A 24,862-nucleotide genomic window follows, 5' to 3' on the forward strand; every position below is an offset into this window, starting at 1 on the left:
TAAACCCTCTCACATGACCGGTCCCTCTCCTAATTATATATGCATGAGCAATATCACCAATGTGTCCATATTTCATAAAACCTAAATTCATGCTACACCAGCTCTAGATTCATACTGAACGTGTTATGTTCGCACCAAAATACTTCCAACTGTTGTCTTGTATAAAAAAACCAGTATTGAGCAGGAGCGTGTCAAGTCGGGAAGCGGCGCCCGTTAAGCCGATGCTACACAATGAAGGCGATGTTTCGTAAACCCCTCATACATTTTCGACGCGAATTCATCGTGGAAATCAATTTAAAATCGAGAAAACGTCAACCTCCTCCCCAGGGGTTACTTACTTTTCAACTTCGCTTCCGATAGTAACCCCTGGATGGAATCTTTGTTCCCGTATCCTGATTCAATACAGTAATGGATTTATATCGTGCACTCGGTATTTTTATTTCCAACGAGTATTACGTATTTTATTGTTCGCTGTGAATGATTACGTCTACTCCACCTCACAAACAATCCTCTTCCCTCCCCTGTTTCGCTCATATTAATATGTAATGTGATACTGCAGATTAGCTGGATAAGATTGTAACATTCAACGTTTAAAAGAAAATCGTGTTTTCGCAACGAATTGGTTCTGTTTTTACCCCAAACACCGCATACAAAAACAAACGCTAACGTAAAGCACAGTCAGGCACCAGACTATTCCTAATCTGCATACGTATCCGAAAGTTTTTGATATGCAAACGATCAAATACCAGGGTGAGAGAGCAGGTAGTGGTGAGAGCGTACTGTTCGACAGCATGGGAACGAGATTGAGGAAGCATCAGAACGATACTGGAAAGACAGGAAACTAGTCCTTCTCGTCCCGCGTGTCACGTGGTGTCATGATCACGTGGATACCAGTCTCGCTTCGCAGGCAGCCCGCGTTGAACAGCTTGATGGTCTTGGTGTCGTCTGCCGTAAATACAAAATGACGAAGCAAGATAGCGAAGGTAGTCTTCAACTCAAACATGGCAAACTGCTGCCCGAGACAATTCCTGCCAAAACAGTGAAACATAACTATGAAATTATTATTATTTTTTTTAAAATTAAATTTATACTTAATTGATTTTTGAATAATGCTCTTTAAAAAGAGCATCAGCAAAATTCGAGAGATACATCATCTAAGGGTGCAAGCCATTGAAAAGGACCGAAATTGCCTGCGCCGGCCAAATCACGATTTGCATGCCAGCAAATTCTCCGGTATTAAAGTCATTTAGTCAACCCCCAAAAAATTGAACAGAAAATGCAAGATGATGAAATAAACTTTAATTTGATGTGTGTCTCAGACACCTTGGAGAATCGTTAGCGTTTTAATTTTTTTTTCGGGAAGTGCGCGTAATTATCACTGAGGTCTATGGCAGTCTATTTACTGGTCTGCAACCCTTAAATTTGAGATGCTGATGCCTTCGCGAGGAAAAACAAAAATTAATCGGCCACTCGAGAGGGAGGTTTTGGAGCGGGAAATACTCTCCAGCGAATGCAGATTTGGTTCAAAATATTCTTGCAAGCATGATGTCACGTTAGTGAACCGTTGGCATTTCACGAAAAAGATATCACACTACTCAAACGATGCATCACGTCTCTTCATTTTCAACCCCCCAAAAAGGCGTGGATTAAATGTCTTCATACTTTCAGTTAGGACGATGCGCAGCAAGTAGCATGTCACGCTCTATTTCTAGGGAGTTGTGTTTTGCAATTTGAGAGCTCGGTCACCCTAAACCCTTCCCATTTGATCGTTCATGTCACATCATGACAATTTTAGGACAGATCATAAAGGTAACTATACAGTGGAACACCTTTATAACAAGGTCATTGGGACTTTACAAATTTCCCGGATGCTGTATTAACAGTGCTCTTCTCATTAGGGTTTGACTGTACATTGAGAAAAAAAATGTCATTATTAAATACATGTATTTCTAAGACTGTGTGCTGAACTGCAACTGCATTTTGACTACGTGAGCATCGATGTTCTAACTGTCCGATTCTTTAATCATTTCGTTAAAAATACTTGAATTGGCTAAGATGTAAGGCTGTGCAGAGCTAACACGTGCTTGTTGTCATGTGTTGTATTTGAGCATGGCATCCACTGGCCGAAATCATTAAAAGTAATCATTGATTACTACTTAAAAGGTAACAACAGCCAAGCTGTCGATCTATCGGCAGGATTATTTTTCCGTAACAAGAACATAGCAACTGCGGTTTAAAACCATATAAGTAGACAGATAATTGTCCGCAATTTTATTTACCTGGGCCCGGCGGAGAAGGGCAGGAAAGCGTGGGGCGAGCGGCTGGCCGAGTTTTCGGGCAAGAACCGCTCGGGGCAGAACACCTGCGGGGAGTCCCAAACCGTGGGGTTGAGATGCAGACCGCTCATGGAAATATATACCGTCGTGTCTGCAAGAAACAAAAAACAGAAAGCTGGATGGAAAAAATAAATTGGGGAAACACGACCCCTCTTAAAGATGTTCTCTCCGCGCTCTTCCACAAATTCGACAATTTTATCCAAACAATATTTATATTTGTATATTTTACTTTATTTAAAAGACTACTCTGCTCTGGGGTGGATCCAGGTATTTTTGCAGGGGGGGGGGGTGTATCAGGCCCGTCAGATGTTTGTATGTGCGATTGTTGCGGACGGGCGTGCAACTAGGTAATGCAACACATATTTTACTAATGCACTTATTGTTATAATCGTATTTTTGTTGTGTCAGGGCCGGGGGCGGGGGAGGGGGGGGGTCGACCCTCAACCCCCCCCCTCTGGATTCGCGCCTGCAACGTTTTGAAAAAAGGTTTTATTTTTGGTTGCTTTTGCGCGCAAACAGATCTGCCTTACAAGAAGACTGGTTCCCAGTGCCTACATTACAGATTCTGATTGGCTAGCGATAATTTTTGTGGGCCGGCTGCGAATAATTCGTAATCTGAAAGTAATTATTCCATATACCTGGGCTGTAATGTTTCGTTCGATTTGTCTTCAAAAAGTGAACAACTTTTGTAATGCTGGAAAAATAGCGATACATAAAACAATTACATCTTTAAGAAGTTTCTTCACAAATTATCCTGGAAGTTCTTTTGTTTTGTCATAAAAAAACCCCGAAGAGATTATTCAGAACATGTCAGTGACCGGAAATAAATTGAAAGGTGAAATAAGACTCGTGATATGAAGGCGGTCGTTCCAGATCAGAGCGTGGACCGAATATAATGTGTTGATAAAAAACAAATGTCGATGATTGAAGACTTCATATTTTTGCAACGATATTAAACTATATGGGAAAAGGGTTGGCACGGAGGTAACACTATACTCATCGTGTGAGAGAAAGTTAATCGAGGTTAGCGATACTTGTAATGATGTCTCGTCTAGGGTATATTTTGTAAGTCAAGTCGGTTAAATCGGTTCATCTCATGCAGAACCACACACGACTCCAAGGAGATAAGTTACATGGAGCCATCACATTATCGATTCCGTGATTACTGCTGTAAAACGTAATACGTAGAACATTGTTTGCATGTTCCAGAGGGCCATCCCACGGGCTCCGTGCGCTAACAAGAGCAAGCAATACAGGGTGAGTAAAAAAAAACGAGACCCAAATGTCGGGACCATTGTTTTAGTGAAGTTCTGCATGTAGTACGTTTAAAATATAGGATATAAAAGCCCAATTCATAAGCTTTTTCTTACAGTACAAGAATCATTCAAATCACTTATGTACTTTTCAAGTTACGGAGTTTTAAACACAACCATCGTTTTAAGGTTCTGTCCACGGATCACAAAAAAGTTCAGTGTTCTTTCAGCAAATCGAAACGAATCACATGAGGATGTGTGTGAATTGTTTCGTTTTGGGAAATCAATGTATCGAAACATGTACCCCAGCGTCCACACTTGTTTTTTCGTAAATGCAAGCTTATGGTGGCCCTGAAGGGACATCGCATATCGCAAACGTGTGCGCATACGTATGCAATGTCGCGAAATTTATCGCGAATGTGTGCGCACACGTATGCAATGTCGTGAAACAATTCGCGAATATGTGCGCACACGTATGCGAATTTGTTTTGCAATGTCGTGAATTTTATTGCATACCTTGTCGCATACCTTTCAGTAAAATTCCTAATGAACTGGGGAGTTGTAGCAGCTAGTCTGGAATCTAGACGTACTATTAGATATAAATAGGGTCTGACTAATAAACCTTCGCACGCACGCTGTTCCTCGCGCAATCGTTACTACTAGTACTGTCGAGCGCAAACTTGGTACTTGCGCAAGTTTGAAACTTGCGCGCGCAAATTTGAAAGTTGCGTAAGTAGCAAGTTCGCGCTCGACAGTACTCGTAGTAACGATTGCACGAGGAACAGCGTGCGCGCGAAGGTTTATTAGTCAGACCCTATTTATATCTAACAGTACGTCTAGATTCCAGACTAGCTGCTACAACTCCCCAGTTCATTAGGAATTTTACTGAAAGGTATGCGACAAGGTATGCAATAAAATTCACGACATTGCAAAACAAATTCGCATACGTGTGCGCACATATTCGCGAATTGTTTCACGACATTGCATACGTATGCGCACACATTCGCGATAAATTTCGCGACATTGCATACGTATGCGCACACGTTCGCGATAAATTTCGCGACATCGCATACGTATGCGCACACGTTCGGGATAAATTTCGCGACATCGCATACGTATGCGCACACGTTCGCGATAAATTTCGCGACATCGCATACGTATGCGCACACGTTTGCGATATGCGATGTCCCTTCAGGGCCACCATACAAGCTTGATATAGTGTTCGGTACCAGATTATCTTTTCCAGACAACTGTGCCTTGCCTTATGGCTATACATGGATGTCCGGTTCATTAAACTAGAGAAAAGCTGTAAAAAATGGAAACATTTATACTGTGAGGTTTTAGCAGTACCTCAAAATTTATTTCCAATATATTTTAAAGGTGGTTCGTATAAACTTTGATTTGGACTCGACAAAATATTTAATCAAAAATTCAGTCTGAGTCCGAGTCACTTCTCCCGAGTCCGAGTCCGAGTCCCAAGTCATGTAGGACGAGTCCGAGTCCCGAGTCACACTGATCGACTCCGAGTCACACTCGTGACTTGGGACTTGGGACTCGGACTCGGCAGAAGTGACTCGGACTTGGACTCGGACTCGACCAGTGTGACTCGGAGTCAATCAGTGTGACTCGGGACTCGGACTCGTCCTACATGACTTGGGACTCGGACTCGGACTCGGGAGAAGTGACTCGGACTCAGACTGAATTTTTGATTAAATATTTTTTTCCTGCACTCTGGGACCATCTTGACAAGGTTTGCTTTGTATTGTTGTAAAGATATAATCCAACAAGTCGTAGGTTAAAACACAATCTAGCACGAAGGCCCCCTTCAATGGTGAAAGCCTTGAGCTAGCTATTGTTCAGATAATTCTCATCACGGGGCAGTTGTTTTGTACAATATCATTCACAATGGTGTCTCCATTAAAGGGGCCTCGGGAGTGTACAGTCATCACGCGCCCGAATTCGTCAAAGGACCGATTTTTTTTTTTTTAGCAACTTTTACAGTTTCTAAAAGCATGGTTTAAAAACCCACCCAAATAACGCAATGTGACCTGAACAAATGCACGTACAAACCATATTAAAATCAAATGCAATCTGATAGTTCGTAAACAAACGATGGGAACATGCATATTACCTATCGTAGTTATTCGAATGAAAATCTGTGGCCATCAATTCGATGTAATCTGAGAGTTTGCGCACAAACAAAATCTTTGTTGACCAGTTTGGACACGGCTCTCTCCCGAATATCTGACTTGGAACAACCCTCCAAGATAATCGAATCAGTATCAACCCTATGATATTAAGACCTATATTTTTTTCGTCCTTTTTTATTGCCATGGTGATGTAGAAAATGCTTGGAAACAGCACATTTCAAGAGGGATCTGTGTTTGCTTTTTGTTTGCATGCACGGCACACCAGATGATACACCATCGCTCATTCCGCACACGGATGTGGGGCCGCGATTAATTATTTTGCGTGTCCAATTTCGCCGTAAGATCCACTCGTTTTGATTGGAAATTAATAATGCCGGCAGCCGGTTATATAGCCACCCTTGGCAGGGGCCTAAAGCCGAACACATACTCCCAAGATGTGATCGAGAGTATAAATGTATTAAGGTAAACACCGAATTAGGATTCGTTACTTGAAATTCGATGATACCGATTTCAAAAAGGAAATATCATTTTGATTCGCCACATGTTTTGTTATCTGTTGGGGGGGGGGGGGGTGGTAAATATGCTCGGTGTCAAGGGTTACGGTAGTCATCAAGTGAAATCACATCCTTATGTTATGCTTGGGTCCTCTGAGGCAGATAGAGCGCTGCGAGCTACGGCCTTCTGGGATTAGTGAGTTTGCATAGTAGCTCCCGTTTCACCGGATACTATGAAATAATATCACTGCGCCTTGCATTTTGTAGACATTTTCTAATTGAGTGCTTTCACGATTATTTGCTTGGGGGAGTGGGGGTGGAAAAAGCCCGAATCAGCAAAGTATGACAAAAATCTAATACATTTTCAAATAAACCACAACGGGAAACTGACTATACAGGTGCATTTAAGGCGCTTCAGTCAATTTCCTTGTTCAACTTTAAAATTTTTGTAATGTACACGCTCAGTTTCCGTTTGTAGTTTCTTTGAAAACTTGTAATACAATGCCGTATCCATCCTGTCTGAATGATCCCCGTTTGCTATATCCCCAGATTTGCAGCATTGGTAATGTTGCTAGCATTGTGGCTTTGAGCGTGGTCCCTGGCTACATGGCATATACGGGCTTCTGGCTTCTGGCTAGCGCCCCTTGAGCAAAGACATTGACAAAATGGGGAACCACCAACATAGGACTTCGGATAGCTCAGTTCAGAAAAGACTATAGGGGCCTACAGGGTGAGTCAAAAAGAAAGTGACCGAATTAGAAGCAATACTTAAGAAATATATGTAGCTCGCGCTATTTTATAAAAATAACATAGGGATAAAGTAAATGTTATGGATTAGTGACTGTGAACATTTTACTTTTATGTGGGTACTTTGTTCCCAAGTTATGACTATTTTAGTAAAAAGATCACAAAATTCAGTTGTTCACCGCTGACCGTTCTATACGAACTGATTTGCACCCATTAAATACAATGAAACATAAACGTTTTCCCACCTCCATGAATGAAGGAAAACTTGCAAAGAAAAACAGACAAAATCGCCATCAATATTTCAGAAAGCAAGTGTGGACTTGTTCTTCATATATATATATAAAACAAAAATCTGACAGTAACAATAATGTTACTGCACTCAAATGATTAATATTTCATTTGTATTTCCAAGCGTGTGTATTCTGTAATTCTCGCTCAGCTCAATGGACCTTATTCACGCGGTAGCCATTTTTGTCGTGTTCCCTGAATGTATTTCATTCAACTGTTGAATGGGATGGCGCCAGACTATTCGTGCAGCCTTGTTTTACTTTCATTTTTGTTTAAGTACAAATTTTAAATTATTTACTTAAGCAGAAGACGGTCAGAGCATACTGACCGGAACGTCGAGTTTACACCTCTGGTTCTTTTCAGAACCATTCTCTTAGTTGAGAAATCATTCGCACATGGTGTTTCCGCAAACCTTTCATTATTTAGTATCTCCACCATGCAAAGGCCTCAAAACCTACTTATTTAAGCAGACTTGAATTGTTTAGAAATGTACTTTGTCTCATTTCTCTTCGCAAGTTCCAAAAATGAAGATTTTAATCAACATGGCCGACTCATGAATAAGGCTTCAATAGCATTCCAGGGACAGCTATAAAAAACACGTTCTTTTAGTAATACATATATAATTTGATAGCAAGGATCAATGTCAGTAATTATTTTTTCCAGATGAGTGGAAGAACATGCTCCTTCAAGACATACTTCATTGCTGTATTACACTTGATTGCTGTTTAAGAAAAATAAATCATTAATCCAGGTCAACTTCTTTTTGACTCACCCTGTACATGTAGGTCGCTTCACTACTGCACTGTATAAGCTGCCAACGTACTTCCTCTGAAGATCTGAATTAAGTTTTTGAGTACAGCCCCCCATTGAACCTAACTGTAAACAGTCCGTATGATGGACCTGGTGGGATATAGCTTTTTCCTTCGTAAACACATTTTGAACCCTCAGTAATATTAGCAAACTGACAGGTGTTTCTATAGCTGTACTGTTGTTTATAATTATCATCGTTGACTATTGTTTTTAAGTACGTGTAGTTTGATGTATTCATTCGCTCGGTCAATGAAAACACTTCAAAAGCCGCACTTGGGTTCGAAGACTTGACATTTGCGAAAATGGGACGTTTTTATAATACTGCTGTCGAATCGTGGGTAAGATTTTATGTCGGTTCGGCAGCAGCAACAAAATAAAAGGTCGTAATGATTTCGAGAAGAAAATGTACGCGTTTCTCACCCACTACTTTTATAGACTTAAAAAATGTCTTACCAGTAAAGTATTATAATCCAGTTAGTACTCTCTCCCTCGACATACCTGTATAAACAGCTTGACATTTCACAGTGTTTTGATAAGACCCATCATTTCGATTCCGTGTAACACTCGAACATATTGAGAGGTACTCGATGTGGGATCAATTTATGTGGTATGTTTTACATTACAATACATGATTGGACGGGACCGTTAACCGTCTGGTCTTACCTACCGTACCTCGGAACTCTCTGGAAATTGATTATGTAAATAATGTTTCTGGAAATATTTTAACTTTAACCTTGCACGTTCGTTTGCGGGCGTTTCTTCGAGGCATCTACAGAGTCAGTTGTGGTAGGCTAGTGCATAATGCGTGTACATGTATTAGTTTGTTCGGGCTCGTGCGTTTTTGTGTAATACTTGGCTCCGAGCCAATTTTTGACGTTTTAAGGTCCTTTTCCGTTTGAAGACCTCGGTTTCAGGATATAGGAGACTTGAAATGCGGGGTGACTGAAATATAATGAAAGACCGAGGCAAACATTCGCGCTCAGCGTCGGCAAACATGAGGGAAAATCCCCCAAATCCCCCAATGACAGTCGCTCATGGTGCGGTGCCTACCTGGCGGTATGACCCTTCCGTCGTTGAGGGCGAGCGGCTCCGTCAGGCGGCGGAAGACGAAGGGAACAGTCGGGTACAGCCGTTGGCTCTCCTTGATACACATGGTCAGGAACGGCAGAGAGTTCATGTCCGTCCTAGAAGACAGTGTGAAAACAAGATGGTTGCCATGGTAATTAGTACAGCGGAAAATAAAAGAAAAACAAAGCAAAGTTGGCGAGCCGAGGAGATTCGTCGGATCTCTGTTATCAACAGGCTCCTTGACGATAGCTTGTTATCAGTGTCGTTGTTTTTGTAGAAATTGTGACAACTTGTTGATATGGTTTTCCTAAGTTTTAACATTGCGCAAAAGGTACTGTAAATCCGTGTGATTCGATTGCCCTATCACCGACTGCTCTTGTTTTTCGAAACAGACAGGACATACTGCTATTTTTGCGAGTTGGCCGCAAATGTTTATGATCCATTATTTTCAAACAGTTGAAAGTTCTAATGCGCAGCTAGCTGCATTTGCCTACTTTTGACTGTTTATTTTGCTCTACTGGCCCTCGCGGTGTGTGCAGTTTGGCTTCGTGGGTATTAAACGAACTTTTCCGGTAGTTGAACCATTTTGTTTTATGTTGCTGGTTACTTTACGCATTTTGACCCACCACTCGAGATGTTCACTGCCGTTGGTGTCCATCAGTTCGTCCACTTCTTTCCTACAGATGTCCTGGTACTCGGGATGTTGGGCCAGACAATATAGGGCCCAGGTGGCGGCGGTGCTAGTGGTTTCGTACCCGCCAAACATGAATGTGTTCACTTCGTTCTGGATCTCTTCTTCACTCAGGCCCTTCTCGTCATCATCCTAAAAAGGTATTTCGCAATTTTAGGCCAATTTAAAAAAACACACCCTACAAACACCTTTTCGTCCCCAACCGCTTCCTTTTTCCCGCCAGCCTTCTTTTTATTTTTTTTAATTTTTTTTAAATCAAACATTTGCAACAGGCAATATATTTAGTCTTTTTATTAAGCGAAATATTGTAGCTATGTATGCAAGTTCAAATTCTGGTAGAAAGGGTAACGGCTCCTTTGGACACAAAGGCTTCAGCAAAAGAGTCGAGAAAATAGAATAATCCAACCGCCATCTTGGAAACTCCGGGGAAGAAAACAAGGCCTCCTTCCTTGTTTTCCAAAAAAAGCCCGGACGAGAAGCTATTTTTTTTAACTCGGCCTTATGGTCACTGGCTTGCAGTGTTGCTGTCTAGGTCTCATAAATCCTCATAAGTCTATCTCGAGTCCACCGGTCTCAAATCACAAGCCACAACTCACAAGCTATTCAACTGAACTTTCGAGAAAACTCCTTTGTTTATTCCTGTTACCGTGACTGGAATTGTAAATTGACTCATGATTTAGCCTAGTTTTGACCAGAATTGGGATGGGCTTGTGATGGACTGGACATAGGTCAATGGCGAAGAGAAAAAAAATTACAATCCGTGTTTTGAAATTTTAAAGTGTTTAAGGTTTTCTTAGGAACACATTTTGTGCAACTTTCCACTCCTCTTAAAGGTATGCAAAAGTTTTGACATCCTGTTTGGTTCATTTTATTGAAAAGTGCATGGACATTAAAAAATGGCAATGCTGTGATGCAATTTCAGGGAGACACTCTTCAGGTTAAGGGTGTTTCTGTTCAAATTGTGAACCAAAATTGTCATTGAAAACATTTGCTTGCAGCTTTTTGAGCTAGGATTGCTCATTGGCTTACTGTCACCATGTTCATACGCAACGACGAATCGCCAAAGAAAAGAAAATCCAGGATAGCAAAATTTCCAAAATTCTAGCAACTTTTTGTGCTGAAATAGCTGTAACATTGAGGTTTTGCCCCGAATGACATCATAGTTTTGCTCATAAATTCAGAAATTGGCATTAGCATAACAACCCAAAAGGCACCTTAATGCCCTTCCAAATGGCAAAACGAAGGGTGTATTTTAAAGGATCGCATTAAACAAATTATATTAGGCCTACATGGGCCTTTTAAGATTCTAACAAGCTTACAAAAAACTTGTTGTGTTGCAAACTGCTACCGACTGAAATGACCTAAAATACACAAGTTGTAAAATTCGCGGTCTTTTGTCCTTCAAGAAAAGCTCTGTTAGGGCATAAACGTCAGGGCCTGTAAGTTTAAAGATGCTTTGAAGGTTTCATTCAAAGTGGCTCTCCTTTAAAAGCAATAATCCTCTCGTCGACAAAATTCCTGTCCATCATTTTTCGCCCTGTGCTCCTTGTACCTCCTTCTATAGTATCGGTAACGACAGCATACGCACTGGGATGATCCGGTGACATTTGTACAAGATTATTACCTGTTTTCAATTAGACCAAAACTTGACGTGCCAGCCGATGTGCCGCTCAACTCAACAGATGGAAAAAAAGTGCAATCGCAAGCTAGATGAAATATAATCGTGAATTCCCTTTTCCTGTCGTCAAATCCAACTGCAAATTAAAATACTCCCGCCCATCAAAACTGTCGGCACGGTGCGTATTATTTTGTCCACCCTTCCTTTTTTTTTAAATACTCACCCGCGCGTCTATCAATATGTCCAGCAGGTCGCGAAACGCCCTCGCTTGACCGTTCTTGGCCGAAGTCTTGCGGTTGACGATGACCCCTCGAGAGAAGTCTAGCGCCACCTTGAGGATTCTGCGAAAGTCTCGGCCGTCCTTGCAGCTGTAGAACAGGAAGTCGAAGTACTGCCACATGGTGACGAAGCGTTTGAAGAAGATGTCGGCCAGTTTCCGGACGGCGTGGACGTAGGTGCACCTGGGGGAGATGGGACAAGATATATGCTGATGACTGGACTATATAGGCCTGTGATTTTATTCCACCATGGTATAAGCTTGTTCATAAAAGTACAGTGAAAAGACGGCTTGTGCTCAATTTGACAGTTGAAGCCCATTTTTAGCTGATGTGCCTTAATGCAAACATGATTATGTAGCCATATTTTTCGCTTGTCCCTACCCGAGCCATGGCGCTGATTACCGCTAATCCTCGATCTTCACAAAATCTTGTGAGGAAAACCAAGGAATCACACCAAGCAGTACAGGTCCCGGTACGCGATTAAAAAAAATAAACGCTCGTACGCTACATTCCGTGCGCACAACTCATGCACACACGGAAGTGGTAACCCGGGTCATTCACAACGCAAAAAAAGTATCCAATGAAAGCTCAAAGAAAATAGAGGTCATCTACATGACCCTTTGACATGGTATCGGGGGGGGGGGGGGGGGGGGGGGGCGAGCGCGGGAAGGGTTATAAGACATACATTTTGAGTGAGGCGGTAGAGGGCGCTGTTCTTACCCCTCGGTCTGACAGTGACTGTCGTGGCTGTAGATAGACTTGAGCAAGTTATCCAGCGTCAGCAGTCCCATGTGGTCGTACACGTTGACTGTTGTCTGTCCCTTACCACAGAGCTTCTTCCATTTGTCCTACGTGATAAGAAAAAATCAAAATAGTCATCTTCAAACATTAAAAAAATACCAAATCTTTGGTTGTAAAAGATCACCAAGGGTATAGTCTAAAATGCGACTATTTAGTGTCACTATGCAAGACATTTTGAAGATTCACACACAAAAATTTCCCACACCGGGAATCGAACCCAGGCCACGGCGGTGAGAGCGCCGGATCCTAACCACTAGACCATATGGGATTGCCTTGCTCAGTTCGGTTGGTATTGGGTATTGAACAATAGCGTATCTAGCATTGGATGTCGGGGGGGGGGGGGCAACCGCACGTCTGTGCCGAAATGTAGACATCTTTTTTAATCTCAGGACACTTGGCCTCCACAAAATTAAAAAGGTTTTTTTTGTAATGGTTTTTGAGCGGGTTTTCTTTTTTGGAATTGATGTCAGAACTCTCTAACTGTTAATTGAAATAATTGCTGAAACAAATTAGAAATACAAAAATTTTTCAAAAATGTATTTTGTGTACTACTATAGAATGTTCTTACGTCATAAACACAGGGGTCGGTGAGCTCAGTCGGTAGAACGTCGTGCTAATAACGCGAAGGCGAAGGTCGTGGGTTCGAGCCCCACACTGAACACCATTTTAAAATTTCGATTGTTTTAGACCAAACAAGACTTTTTTTCCAATGTTTGTGTTATAACATTTATATTTTGAAATCAAATCAAACGAAACTGTTTTGCTATGATACATTGAAAAAAAGAAAGAAAATATTATTCCCACACCGGAAATCGAACCCGGGCCACGGCGGTGAGAGCGCCGGATCCCAACCATTAGACCATATGGGATTGCCTGGTCATATGAAGCAATTTTCGGTATAAAATTAATTCATGATAACACAATGATAAATAGTGTTCCCTCATATTAGATTAATTTGCCCAAATGATTTGCTATAGGGTATTGAATAGTCATATTAAAATTATGAATAAGTGTTCAAGAATTCTCATGGAGAATTTACAAATTTTAAATACTTATCTAGTATTGCCGTCGAGATTGTTTATATAAGATAGGTTGGTACGGGTATTGAATACTAATAGTAGTTGTGAATGCGTGTTCAAGAAATTCTACAGTAGAACAATTTTTCAAAACTTATTTAGTGCACTACTATAGAATGTTCGTCTGTTAAAAACACAGCGGTCGGTTAGCTCAGTCGGTAGAGCGTCGTGCTGATAACGCGAAGGTCGTGGGTTCGAGCCCCACACTGACCAATATTTTAAAATTTTAATAACGTTGGACTGAACATGACTTTTTTTGGACACATTTTAGGCCTATTGAAAAAAATTGCAGTCAAATTAAAGCGAACCATTTTTTATATGGTCCATGCAACAAAGCGACATTCATAAATACCTAAGACAGTTTAAGCATTCCTATTGGTCGAGAGCCCGTCACGTGGCCGGTCTTAAACAGATGATAAAGACATGGCTAGCTGGTCTTAAACACTTTTCCAGTGTCACAAGAAATTTGGACTCCCTTGAAATCCGCGTGCCTTTTAACGTTTCATTGGTTGAACGATCACATTCCTCACGTATGTATGCGCAATGCTACCAGTGAATCAGTATTTCATGGTCCGAAATTCACACAACACCAGCCCAGCTGCGTTTTGCGCGACCGACAAGGTATTTATGAATGGGAATAAATATGTGTTCGGTCGGTATTAAACACTCTGTTTAAGACCGGTGGGAGTCTGAATGGGTGATAATTACCCTCGGGCTTCGCCTCGGGTAATTATCGGCCGTCCAGACTCTCACCTGTCTTAAACAGAGTGTTATAATACCTCCCGAACACACAGTCATTCCCTTAATAATAATCCCCACACCGGGAATCGAACCCGGCTCACGGCGGTGAGTGCACCGGATTCCAACCACCACCAGACCATACGGGATTGCCTGGTCATATGAACACGATTTCTGTATAATGAAGTCATGATAACACAAAGATAAATGAAGGTCCACTGAAACGAAATATGTTTTGTATTACGTCTTAGTTTAACTAGCTTTCTTAGTTCAGCAGTATTGTTGTCGATTACATTTCAATGAGTACGAGTATAAGAGTAAATCGTACTTTAGAGTACGCGTGCGAGTACAGGTACTTTTTTATTGAGAGTACAAGTATGAGTACAAAAAGTGTACTCGAGTACGCGTACGAGTACGAGAATTACAACACTGTCGTTTGTTGATCGTATAACGCCAGTATTGTCGGCAAACAGATCATACTTTCCATAAAAAAATATAATTAAATTGGATCTTCAGAGGGAACCTACCACCAGCCTGTGTGCGCACTCGCTGAAGATATTGACATGGGGTCGCAGTCCGGAGTAGTGGAAGGCCGGCGACACCAGCCGTCGGTTACGGGCCCATTTCTCCCCCTGGCTGGCCACCAGGCCATCGCCAATCCACTCCTGGAGAAACCTCATCACCGACTCCTGCTTCGGTTCTGCCAAAATGGGAAAGGAGCTCGGTTTTAAAGAACAATTTACAGAATTAAAATAATATAAAGAATTATACCCGAAGCTACACGGGGGAGAAAAAATATAAACACTCTGAAAACAATGTGATGTTGTGTTCTGATGTATATACGATGGGTACAAGATAACAGCGCTTAGTTGGAACATGGGTCGGCACTTGGATTCAGATAAACTCTTTCAAGACAAGGCTAGTCTAGTATGGCTGGTCCCAGAGAGTTCAACATTCTATTCTGATGATTTACTGGATTTTCCCCATAAATCTGCAGTCTCACACAATGGGCCGGGTTTTAGCCCATTTATTGGCGTTAAAGAGGTAATCCTATAGCACTGATATTAGTTAATATATCCTGAAGTGTGGTCGGATAAGTCTACGGACTCTGTGCACGACTACTTTATTCCGAGTGTGCACAAACCCGTTGAGTCTTCGCGTAACCGCCAAACGCCGTCGGTAATCAGGCCCGTCATGGCGAGCAACTGCCCCTCCCCATCGGCAAAACTATACGCGTAAAACTTGCGGGTGACCCCTTAGCTGCTGGCACTGTGACCCCTAATACCCAGAGCTGGCCACGGTGCTGTTGGTAATGTATCTGAACCTCCGTTCGTTCCATAGTCTGAGCATCATCCGTTGTTCAACGGAGCCCGCTCCGTAATTTCTGATATGCGACATGTACATTTTATGCGACCCCACTCACCAGCCAATTGTGACATAATTTCGAGCAGAAATGTGGACTAAGCTGTTGATTGGTCAATTTGGCTGCTATTTTTCGTACTAACACAACAGGTTACCGAAAACCCCATAGAAGGCGCCCCCTGAATGGTGAGAATCTGGAGGTCCAGACGCAGTCCTGCTTACATAATAATCGCATAGACGATTGCTGTGCAAGACAAGTGGATATCCCATAGGGTTGCAGACCAGTAAATCGGTCCGAAATTGCCTACGCCGGCCAAATCACGATTTGCATGCCCTCAAAAATCTTCAGTATTTGAGCATGCCGTGGGCCATGAACTTGAGGGAAAAAAATATGGGTGGAAGCGGTGCACAGGACTGTGAGCTTGTAGTTCCGTTCAATTTGGATGAAGTGTAGAGTGTAGGCATCGTTTTTCAAAATGGCGATGGGCTTCAGGACTATTTTCAGGGGTGATCATCTTCGGATGGAAATTTCTCCTAAAAGTAATCAGTTGACCCCCCAAAACTTGAAAAGAAAATGAAAGATGATGAAATAAGCTTTAATTATTTTGATGTGTATCTCGACTACCTTGGAGAGTTGTGAGTATTTTTCCCGAATTTCTTAAATGAGAACATTTACCATTGGGGTCTATGTAAGTTTATTTACTGGTCTGCAACCATGGACTATTCGTTCCAGTGGTTCAACCAAACTGTCTGTTTGTAACCGTTGAGGGGTACTTGATCACGGAGTCCATAGCTGGATCGGGGTGGAGTAGGATCTAGAGCGCTTACCATTTTTATTGGCGACTGCTTTGACTGTATCTGGGCTGAAGACCACCACGCCAGGCATGAACGGTCCCAGCCAGAACTGCATGGCGTCTGTCACCTCCTCGTAATTGAAATGGAATTCACGCCCCATACCGTTGTGACCCTTTGTATACTGTAGAGATGAGAAAAAAAGACGATAATGTATTATTACTCCCAAAATGCAAAGGGGCTCGAGTTCATTGTTAGACCTCTTCAGACTTACAACAAATATTTTGCGAACTAAACTGAGAATCTAGTCGCTAGACCTGATTCACATCCGCACTTTTGAATAATGAATTCAACATGAAATACATAAATATATATTATTAACAGTATTATTCAGAAGAAAATCAATGAGTTTTGTTGGAATTTGTGTTGGAGGGATTTTAATATTTTTATATACTAAGAATATTACTTGAAAAGGGAATCTCATTATGATTATTGTTATTTCCAATTTTAACCTCAACGGATATTTGAGTCGATGTGTGTTAATCATACTAAAAATGTAATGTGTGGGATCTTATTTTCCGTTTCTTCCTTCTTTCAGCTCAAGCATGTTTGTTTCAGCTAATAAGGCAAAGCTTGCCTATACTCGAGCTTGACTCGAAAGCCTGCAGCTTAGGACATTATTTATACATTATTTATAATGAATGGGTCAATCAGTGACTCTGTCGGGGAGTGACTCGGGGAGTCGGGGAGTGACTCGGGGAGTCGGGGAGTGACTCGGGGAGTCGGGGAGTGACTCGGGGAGTCGGGGAGTGACTCGGGGAGTCGGGGAGTGACTCGGGGAGTCGGGGAGTGACTCGGGGAGTCGGGGAGTGACTCGGGGAGTCGGGGAGTGACTCGGGGAGTCGGGGAGTGACTCGGGGAGTCGGGGAGTGACTCGGGGAGTCGGGGAGTGACTCGGGGAGTCGGGGAGTGACTCGGGGAGTCGGGGAGTGACTCGGGGAGTCGGGGAGTGACTCGGGGAGTCGGGGAGTGACTCGGGGAGTCGGGGAGTGACTCGGGGAGTCGGGGAGTGACTCGGGGAGTCGGGGAGTGACTCGGGGAGTCGGGGAGTGACTCGGGGAGTCGGGGAGTGACTCGGGGAGTCGGGGAGTGACTCGGGGAGTCGGGGAGTGACTCGGGGAGTCGGGGAGTGACTCGGGGAGTCGGGGAGTGACTCGGGGAGTCGGGGAGTGACTCGGGGAGTCGGGGAGTGACTCGGGGAGTCGGGGAGTGACTCGGGGAGTCGGGGAGTGACTCGGGGAGTCGGGGAGTGACTCGGGGAGTCGGGGAGTGACTCGGGGAGTCGGGGAGTGACTCGGGGAGTCGGGGAGTGACTCGGGGAGTCGGGGAGTGACTCGGGGAGTCGGGGAGTGACTCGGGGAGTCGGGGAGTGACTCGGGGAGTCGGGGAGTCAGTGACTCAGGGAGTCAGTGAGTCTGTCAGTCAGTGACTCAGTCAGTCAATGACCAAATTGCCCTTCGGATCCAGCAGTAAAATCTGAATAATTATTTGCGAAGTTGATGTCGAGGACATCTGAAAATTGCCGTATATAACAGTTGAATGAAGACTGCTTGGTATTGAATTGCTGATGCAAGCTTGTAGCTGTCAGAGCAATTACACCGTACATCGACCGGTGCCACAATATAATATTGGGAGTGAGGCTGAAAAAAAAAGAAAGTCAAATTTTTTTTCCCAAAAATTAGAAAAAATACCCATTTTAATTGGTTCACAGATGCAAGCTTTTGATTGCAAATTGCCTGTTGACAAAGACAACAGTCTCAGTCAAAAGCCTACCGATATCAACGTACGAACACGAACAAAAGTCTTGGTTGTTCTCAATAATATATTTAACAAACAATCTTTGCGCCAGAAACAAGCGTGTTTTTATTAAATACTGGTAGTTTTTTCCCCCGACAATTACAACAAAGCGAAGACCACTTTTGTTAACTGAAGCAGGCCTTATTATGATTCAAACCGAATGTTGTTGAAAGCAACAGTCGAAGAAAGAAGCCAGCAGATATAAACAAAGGAACAATAATTGCCAGGTCACTCTCAGCCAAATTCGAACGAAAAGGCTTATTTTGGGGGCAAGGGAGGCACAAGTGTGCAAGCAGTTACTTTTCCCATAGGATTTTCCACGATGCACAGATTCCATTACAATTCAATATTGAATATATTTCTGGAAGCAGTAAACACTTTATTGATGCAGGTTGCTATGGCAAAAGAACCAAGAAAAGAACATCAACAATAGGCATATATTACTAGAGAGAAAGAATAACGTTCATTAATAACCATTGCCGTGTATCCAAACACTATGTTCCAGCCCGTTTCACAATTCGACGACGGTTAATTTACCCGCATTGATAACTTGGTTCTCATGCATGAAGACTGAGAGACCAATTGGCAGTTGGCATAGAAACTGGGACAGACCGTTGCCGCCAAGAAATTAAGACTCGGTCTAGCTGTATTTTTTTGCGTATAGCTAAGAGTTGAAGCTGTGTCCTCCACGGTGTTTTATTCACACCTATTTGCGCAAAAAGCATTTGCTTACCCCAAACTGTGTTATATGTTGTGGTTACAGATGGACACAATCTCGATGGCTCGAGTCAGTTGAGCATTGTGTCGATTTCGCCAATCACAGAGGATCAAGAGACAAAATGATAATGTTCAACTTTTAGCAGAATACGACATCGGGTATATCAAATTACCAAAATGAAGGTGGTTTGGCTCATGACCATCTTTGTAGCCTGTGCTCAAGCAAACATTTGCAAGCCTGGCCAAGAGAGATTTGCCGGCTCCTGTTATCAACTGCTGCCTCAGAAAATGAGCTAATGAGGACGGTCAGAATTGTACCTACTTCAACTGGGTAGATGGGCAACCAACTGGGGTGCATGACACACAAACAGAAGATTGTCTTGAGATAACACCATCTGATGGTCTCATGAATGACATCAATTGTCATGACGATAACTTCGTAATCTGTGAGTACTCAGCCGGTCAATCCACCGCCCCAGAGATGTTCTGCCGTCAAGCAGACACAAACGGCCGCTTCACACTCAAATAACTTGACAAATTCACGAACTGAAGTCGTGACTTTTCGAGACTGTTCATTGTCGTCTTATTGGAATGATCGCTGATGAAAACCATGTCAGCTCTAGAAGGCCAATCTGCCCAACGAACATTTTGATCGACAAATTTCATTTGGAACATGTATACCCCTTTTCTGCCTGATGGGTCGCAGAGCTTTCGTAACTTAAATACGATGGAAATCACAAACTACGCTATCTGAAACTACTGAACAGGTGAACTCAATTTGACAATTTTGTAATTTCTTACAAAAATTACTTGCTTCTTTCTGCCCATCGAAGCATTAAGCCTATGGACGGGGATAGCAATCTTGACCAGAAATCGACTAAATAATAAACAGAAGTTGCTAAAAAGTACCAATAATGAACATGACGCGCAACCAAGATGACAATGGTCAGGAGTCATTTCCAACGATGAAGAGTCATTTAATATTAGTGAGAGAAGGCAAAGTTTCCCTTTAAAATGCATGTTTAAAACTGAATGTCTGGTTGTAAATTGTATAATAAATTGTGAGTACCGCAGTTACCATTAATAGTCTCATGTAAAAAAGTAGTGTAAAAAGTGAACGAAAAATATCAAGTAATAATATTATTTGTCGGCACTGATATTTGATATATTGTATGCACAAAAAAGAACAGAAATGAAAGAAAGAAAGAAATGTCCTAAAACTATAAACGTTTTGGTTGCCTTAATTAAGTGTTTCGATCATTGATTGACGAAAACTGTATATGCATGTTCGTAAAAGTCGTAAAAGTCTCTATAAGAATGCACCATTGGTTGAATTTTTCTTTCTGGTAATGAAACATAAGGATTACTCAAAAGTGCCCTAGGCACTGTAGCTTGCAATCCTGAAGAAACATATAGAGAGAAGACAACGAGAAGAAAATAACAGGTTTTTTTTAGGTGGGAGGAAACCCCAGAAGCATATCCTGGGGAAGACCCACGGGATCAGCTAGGGACTGAAAATCAGGAATTGAAGTTGAACCCGGAATTGAATCTGGGCTTAGCAGTCGAAGGCAAGGAAAGTAACCACTGCACCAATCTGACTCCCCTTTTTTGAAGATGCAGAATGCTAAAAAATTGTCGCGGTCAAATTTACAATTTAACAGGTAATGACATTTTATTAACAAAATGAAAAGAAAAAAATTCGCAATTTTAAAACATGTGAAGCAGCTATAGAGTTGTGACCCAGTTTTTAATTTTAACGGACGGGTGTACTAAGTTGTCGTAATTACCATCACTGAAGCAATAATAATTTGTTTCATACATTTCGAAAATTGCACTCCTAAATCATTTAGTTTTATCGAACCATTTTTGGCACCTTTTTTCAAAATTATAAATCAACTTATTGCGATTAATTTATGTAATAATACGAGGTCTGTGTAATAAAGTTCATAATAATCGCATGAAATTCGCTGCATGTTGGATACTTTATATCACATGGTTAGCCGCACTGCACTAGTCGAGTTCATTACAATTCCATCACAAGTCATCCAGTTCCAATTCGAGTCACATGCTATTCAAATAAATCGGAACAAAGGCATTCCTTTGTCATTGTTCATCCCCTGTTACTTGTGACTGGACTTGTGATTGTGAATGGACTTGTGATTTACTAATGAAAGGACTTGTAATGGTCTCTTGATGGCTGAACTACAACATTGAAACAGTTAATCGTGACCCATTCATTTTAAAAGACACATAATGCATTCTACAGCACGTCATACAGGGCGAGTCCAAAAGAAAGTGACCTAAGGCCCCCCAAAAAGTTTCCGGTTTCTGGTATTGAGCTTGCCCCAAAAGTGGTGCGGCGACGCGTTTTATTTATTGTTTTTAACCCAACTTTTTTTCTCTTCAAATGTCGGCTGATGTTGCAGATGACGCTTCGATCCCCTTAAAACTCTCCAAATATCCTTCAGAGTGCAGCTTGAGGTGACCTCAGTTAGGCCATAAGGCTTGAGAAGTATATTGAGCTAATTAAAAAGCGTTTACAGGTTCCAGATACACGACCATCGCTCCGTCAGTCTGGCTTCCAGACGCACAATTACAAATGGTACCCGACTAAATTTAGTGCAAAATATATGGGAGCACAGAGAGGCCACATAAAGCTTATACACGATCGTAACCCCATCTAAAAACACATTAAAATTTTGCAGCAGCAGGATTCCTGTCAAACTAGTGAGTTTGGCGGTTTTGAGACTTCATCTTACATTGAAAGAAAAAACTTTTTAATTTTGCCGACGCGCATGGCTACGGCGACGCGCGCGCATACCAGAAACTGGAGATTTTTTTTTGGCCTAACGAAAAAACGTTTATAAGAAATATGTGGCTCGCTCCATTAAAAAAAAACAAGATAGGGATAAAGTACATATTATTGACTAGTAACTGTCAAAATTTCACGTAATTTGCTTACTAAATTCACAAGTTATGTATATTTATACAAACATCACAGAATGCAGCTGTTCACCAACGATCATTTACCATTCAAATACAATGAAACAATGGCGTTTTCCTGCCTTCATTAATGAATGAAAATTTGCACAGGAAACAGACAAAAGTCACCATAATTATTTCAGAAAAAAAATCCCCATATTAAAAACACGAAATCTGACAGTAAAAATAATGTTTCAGTCAGGACAATAATGATACAAATCTCAATTGTATCTGAATGCCTGTGTGCAATCTATGGTTCTCACTCAGCTCAATGGCGTTCCAGGGACAGCTATAAATTTGGATTCTTTTAGTAAAATATGCATAGCTTCGCATAGCATGGATCAATTTCAGCACTTCCCTTTTCAAATGAGTGGAAGAACATGCTTGTTTGTTATCCAAGTCATTTTCTGTTTGACTCACTCTGTAGAAATTAATCAGTTATGTTCCATGTGGATTATTGAAATCGTCTTGATTAATCTTAAATTAATTTCAGGTGGATCAAATGGGAATGGGTTTCATAAGCCGTTCAGCCTAATTTTTAAAAAGATCCGGAACCGTCAGAACCGTCAAAAATTCCAAGGGTTTAAAGTGAGTTTCGATCTCGAATGTGTGTTATTTCTGCAAACCCACATCTGCCTGTAAAGGGAGAGAGCCGACGAAACTACACCCTTCATTATTTTCACAAGAACCTAAAACTTTCCACCCCAAGGGCCCGGAGTTCAGGTCAACCCTCAAGTGAAGGATTTGCTAGCTGTGGCCGTTGTTTGGTTTACGTATTAAGGTAGTCCCTCCAAAAGGGGTGTTGAATGGGTGATAATCTGCCCCTAGGGGTACGGAAGAGGGGTGCGGGATAATACCCGATTCGAAGTTTTTGGAATTATTTGAGTTCCATTCTTTCTTCGGAGTGACCTTGACCATGCTGCGGTGTGGCACGTCGACAACAGGCTTGGGGTTAAAGCCCGAACGTGGAGAGCCGGAGGAAAAGAACGAAATGTTCTCTAAATTTGGTTGAAATGACCCCATAACTTTATGCATGTGATTCAGGATTTCTCTAGAACTCAGGGTTGTTTCCGTATCTTTTAGAATTTTTCAATTAGGGCCTATTCAACACTCAAAACATATCGTCGTGATTTTTTTTTAAAACTAATTTGTTTTTAAAGCAACACTTCTTTTTCCATTTTCCAATGCCACCATTGTCTTTTCGGTAATTCAATGGTTAGCTTCTGATGCCTTTAATTAATCAATCGTTTATTCATTCCTGGTAACAATTTATTGTCTCTAGTCCAAAATCGGCCCGAAATATCCTCATCGTCAAGTGAATACTAACCATAGGTCTATATTTAATTTAATATAGCTCTATCATAATATGACCAACACTCTCCATAGAACACAGAAACATCAGTGAATTTTTTATTAAATGCCCAATGCCTATACATACCGTTAACGTAACGGTCTTGTATTGCCTGGAGGTCTCACTGTTGTTGTTAATGCCCCGATCAAAATGTAGGCTACAACCATTGATCTCCATATACACAGACTGGATAGGACATCGCGCCGTGTTTGTGTACGAATGCGCGGCCGAACAATGGCGGCGCGTTTACTGTCAGACGGGTAAACGCGCCAATGATTGTGCTTTTACTTTGTTTACTTTGGAAAGTGCATTATCGGGGGGAATTTTTCTTACAGGAGGGAGTTCAAGCGCTCCTCCAAAACAAATCTTTAAAAAAAAACTAACTGAACGATGAAGAAATATAAAAATTAATGTGGCCTGACGTTGCGAACTTAGCGGCATGTTCTTCTTCAGAGGCTGTTTTAGCCTCTGAAGAAGAACTTGCCAAGTTCGCAACGTCAGGCCACATTAATTTTTAGATTTATATATTTCAGGTCCATCCAGTCAGTAAGCAGTTCGCAGCAGTCTTACTTTTTTTCATGAACGATGAAGAGTTACCCTCAATCCCTCCAAACAGCTTTTCCACACTTTCTTGATATACACTTTCTTATTATGCATTTTCGAAATTCAAGAACCCCCCCCCCATTTCCTTTTTTTGTTTGTTTGTTAAATCCCTCCTCCTCCCAAAAATGATTGTAAGTAAATTGCCAATTTATTTTTGGCACATTGGTCATTAGAGCACACTGAATTACTCCATCAATGAAATGAATAATTGTATTAATAATATGCTGAAATGACATCATATTTTTTAACTGAACACTCACACGAGAAATTGTATGGAGATTCATTCAAATGATTGATATATTTATTAAAAACCCGAACATAAACCAATCAGAATCTAAAAGGTAAGAAAAAAACTTAATTTTACAAAGTAATTAGTAAAAACTTCTTCCCGTCCCTAGATTGCCAGGGAATGACATCGTTCACCTCTTGTGATATTGTGTGAAAGGAGATGAATCACAAACCAAAATTCTATTTTTGTCAAAGAATAATTCAAGCTACGCACGGTCTTGTTTTATAATTAAATGTTTAGCTATACTTCTGAAAATAAATATAATTACTTGTAAGTGTAATGGGAATCGTTTTTGTGAGCGAATAGGATGGTGTATTAATGGCTATAGTTAATAATCTTATATAAAGGCGCACACAATATAATTTCAAACTGTAAAAGTACTCATTGCTTTCTTCATACAAACTGTCAATAATGTGTCAGTCATCTTGGGAGCTCACAAAAATACTTGCGTTGAACTCCACAGCTCTTTCCAAAAAGAAAATCAATCAATGTTAACAGTTCCACATCGTAAAAATTGATTAAGTCAAACTCTCAGATGCCTATCACATCGCATGTTCCATT

General features: G+C 41.5%; 1 protein-coding gene and 2 non-coding genes across 3 annotated transcripts; 1 reads left to right on the plus strand and 2 right to left on the minus strand.

Annotated features, from left to right (window-relative positions):
• Positions 1 to 439: 439 nt before the first annotated feature.
• LOC119738224 (cytochrome P450 4F12-like) lies at positions 440 to 16,687 on the minus strand. The gene is made up of 8 exons (XM_038213009.1): positions 16,539 to 16,687; positions 14,876 to 15,048; positions 12,454 to 12,581; positions 11,679 to 11,916; positions 9,773 to 9,969; positions 9,129 to 9,262; positions 2,280 to 2,427; positions 440 to 1,028 (listed from the first exon to the last, which is right to left on the minus strand). The coding sequence occupies exons 1-8, from the start codon at positions 16,663 to 16,665 to the stop codon at positions 842 to 844; spliced, it is 1,332 nt and encodes a 443-aa protein (XP_038068937.1). The 5' UTR covers positions 16,666 to 16,687; the 3' UTR covers positions 440 to 841.
• Trnae-cuc lies at positions 12,731 to 12,802 on the minus strand. The gene has a single exon. It is a non-coding gene; the product is annotated as a tRNA-Glu (tRNA).
• Positions 13,751 to 13,823, plus strand: Trnai-gau. Its single transcript has one exon. It is a non-coding gene; the product is annotated as a tRNA-Ile (tRNA).
• Positions 16,688 to 24,862: the final 8,175 nt, after the last annotated feature.

This window comes from Patiria miniata, unplaced genomic scaffold (assembly GCF_015706575.1).
Source record: "Patiria miniata isolate m_02_andy unplaced genomic scaffold, ASM1570657v1 HiC_scaffold_3, whole genome shotgun sequence".
NCBI lineage: Eukaryota > Metazoa > Echinodermata > Asteroidea > Valvatida > Asterinidae > Patiria > Patiria miniata.

Excerpts from the sequence above, each read along its gene's own strand:
- LOC119738224 (XM_038213009.1), bottom strand. The coding sequence starts at position 16,665 with ATGGGGCGTGAATTCCATTTCAATTACGAGGAGGTGACAGACGCCATG. Across the intron at positions 9,970-11,678 it reads ACATATTGATAGACGCGCGG|GATGATGACGAGAAGGGCCT; the intron begins GTGAGTATTTAA and ends ATACCTTTTTAG. Across the intron at positions 2,428-9,128 it reads CGGAAGGGTCATACCGCCAG|ACACGACGGTATATATTTCC; the intron begins GTAGGCACCGCA and ends TGTTTCTTGCAG.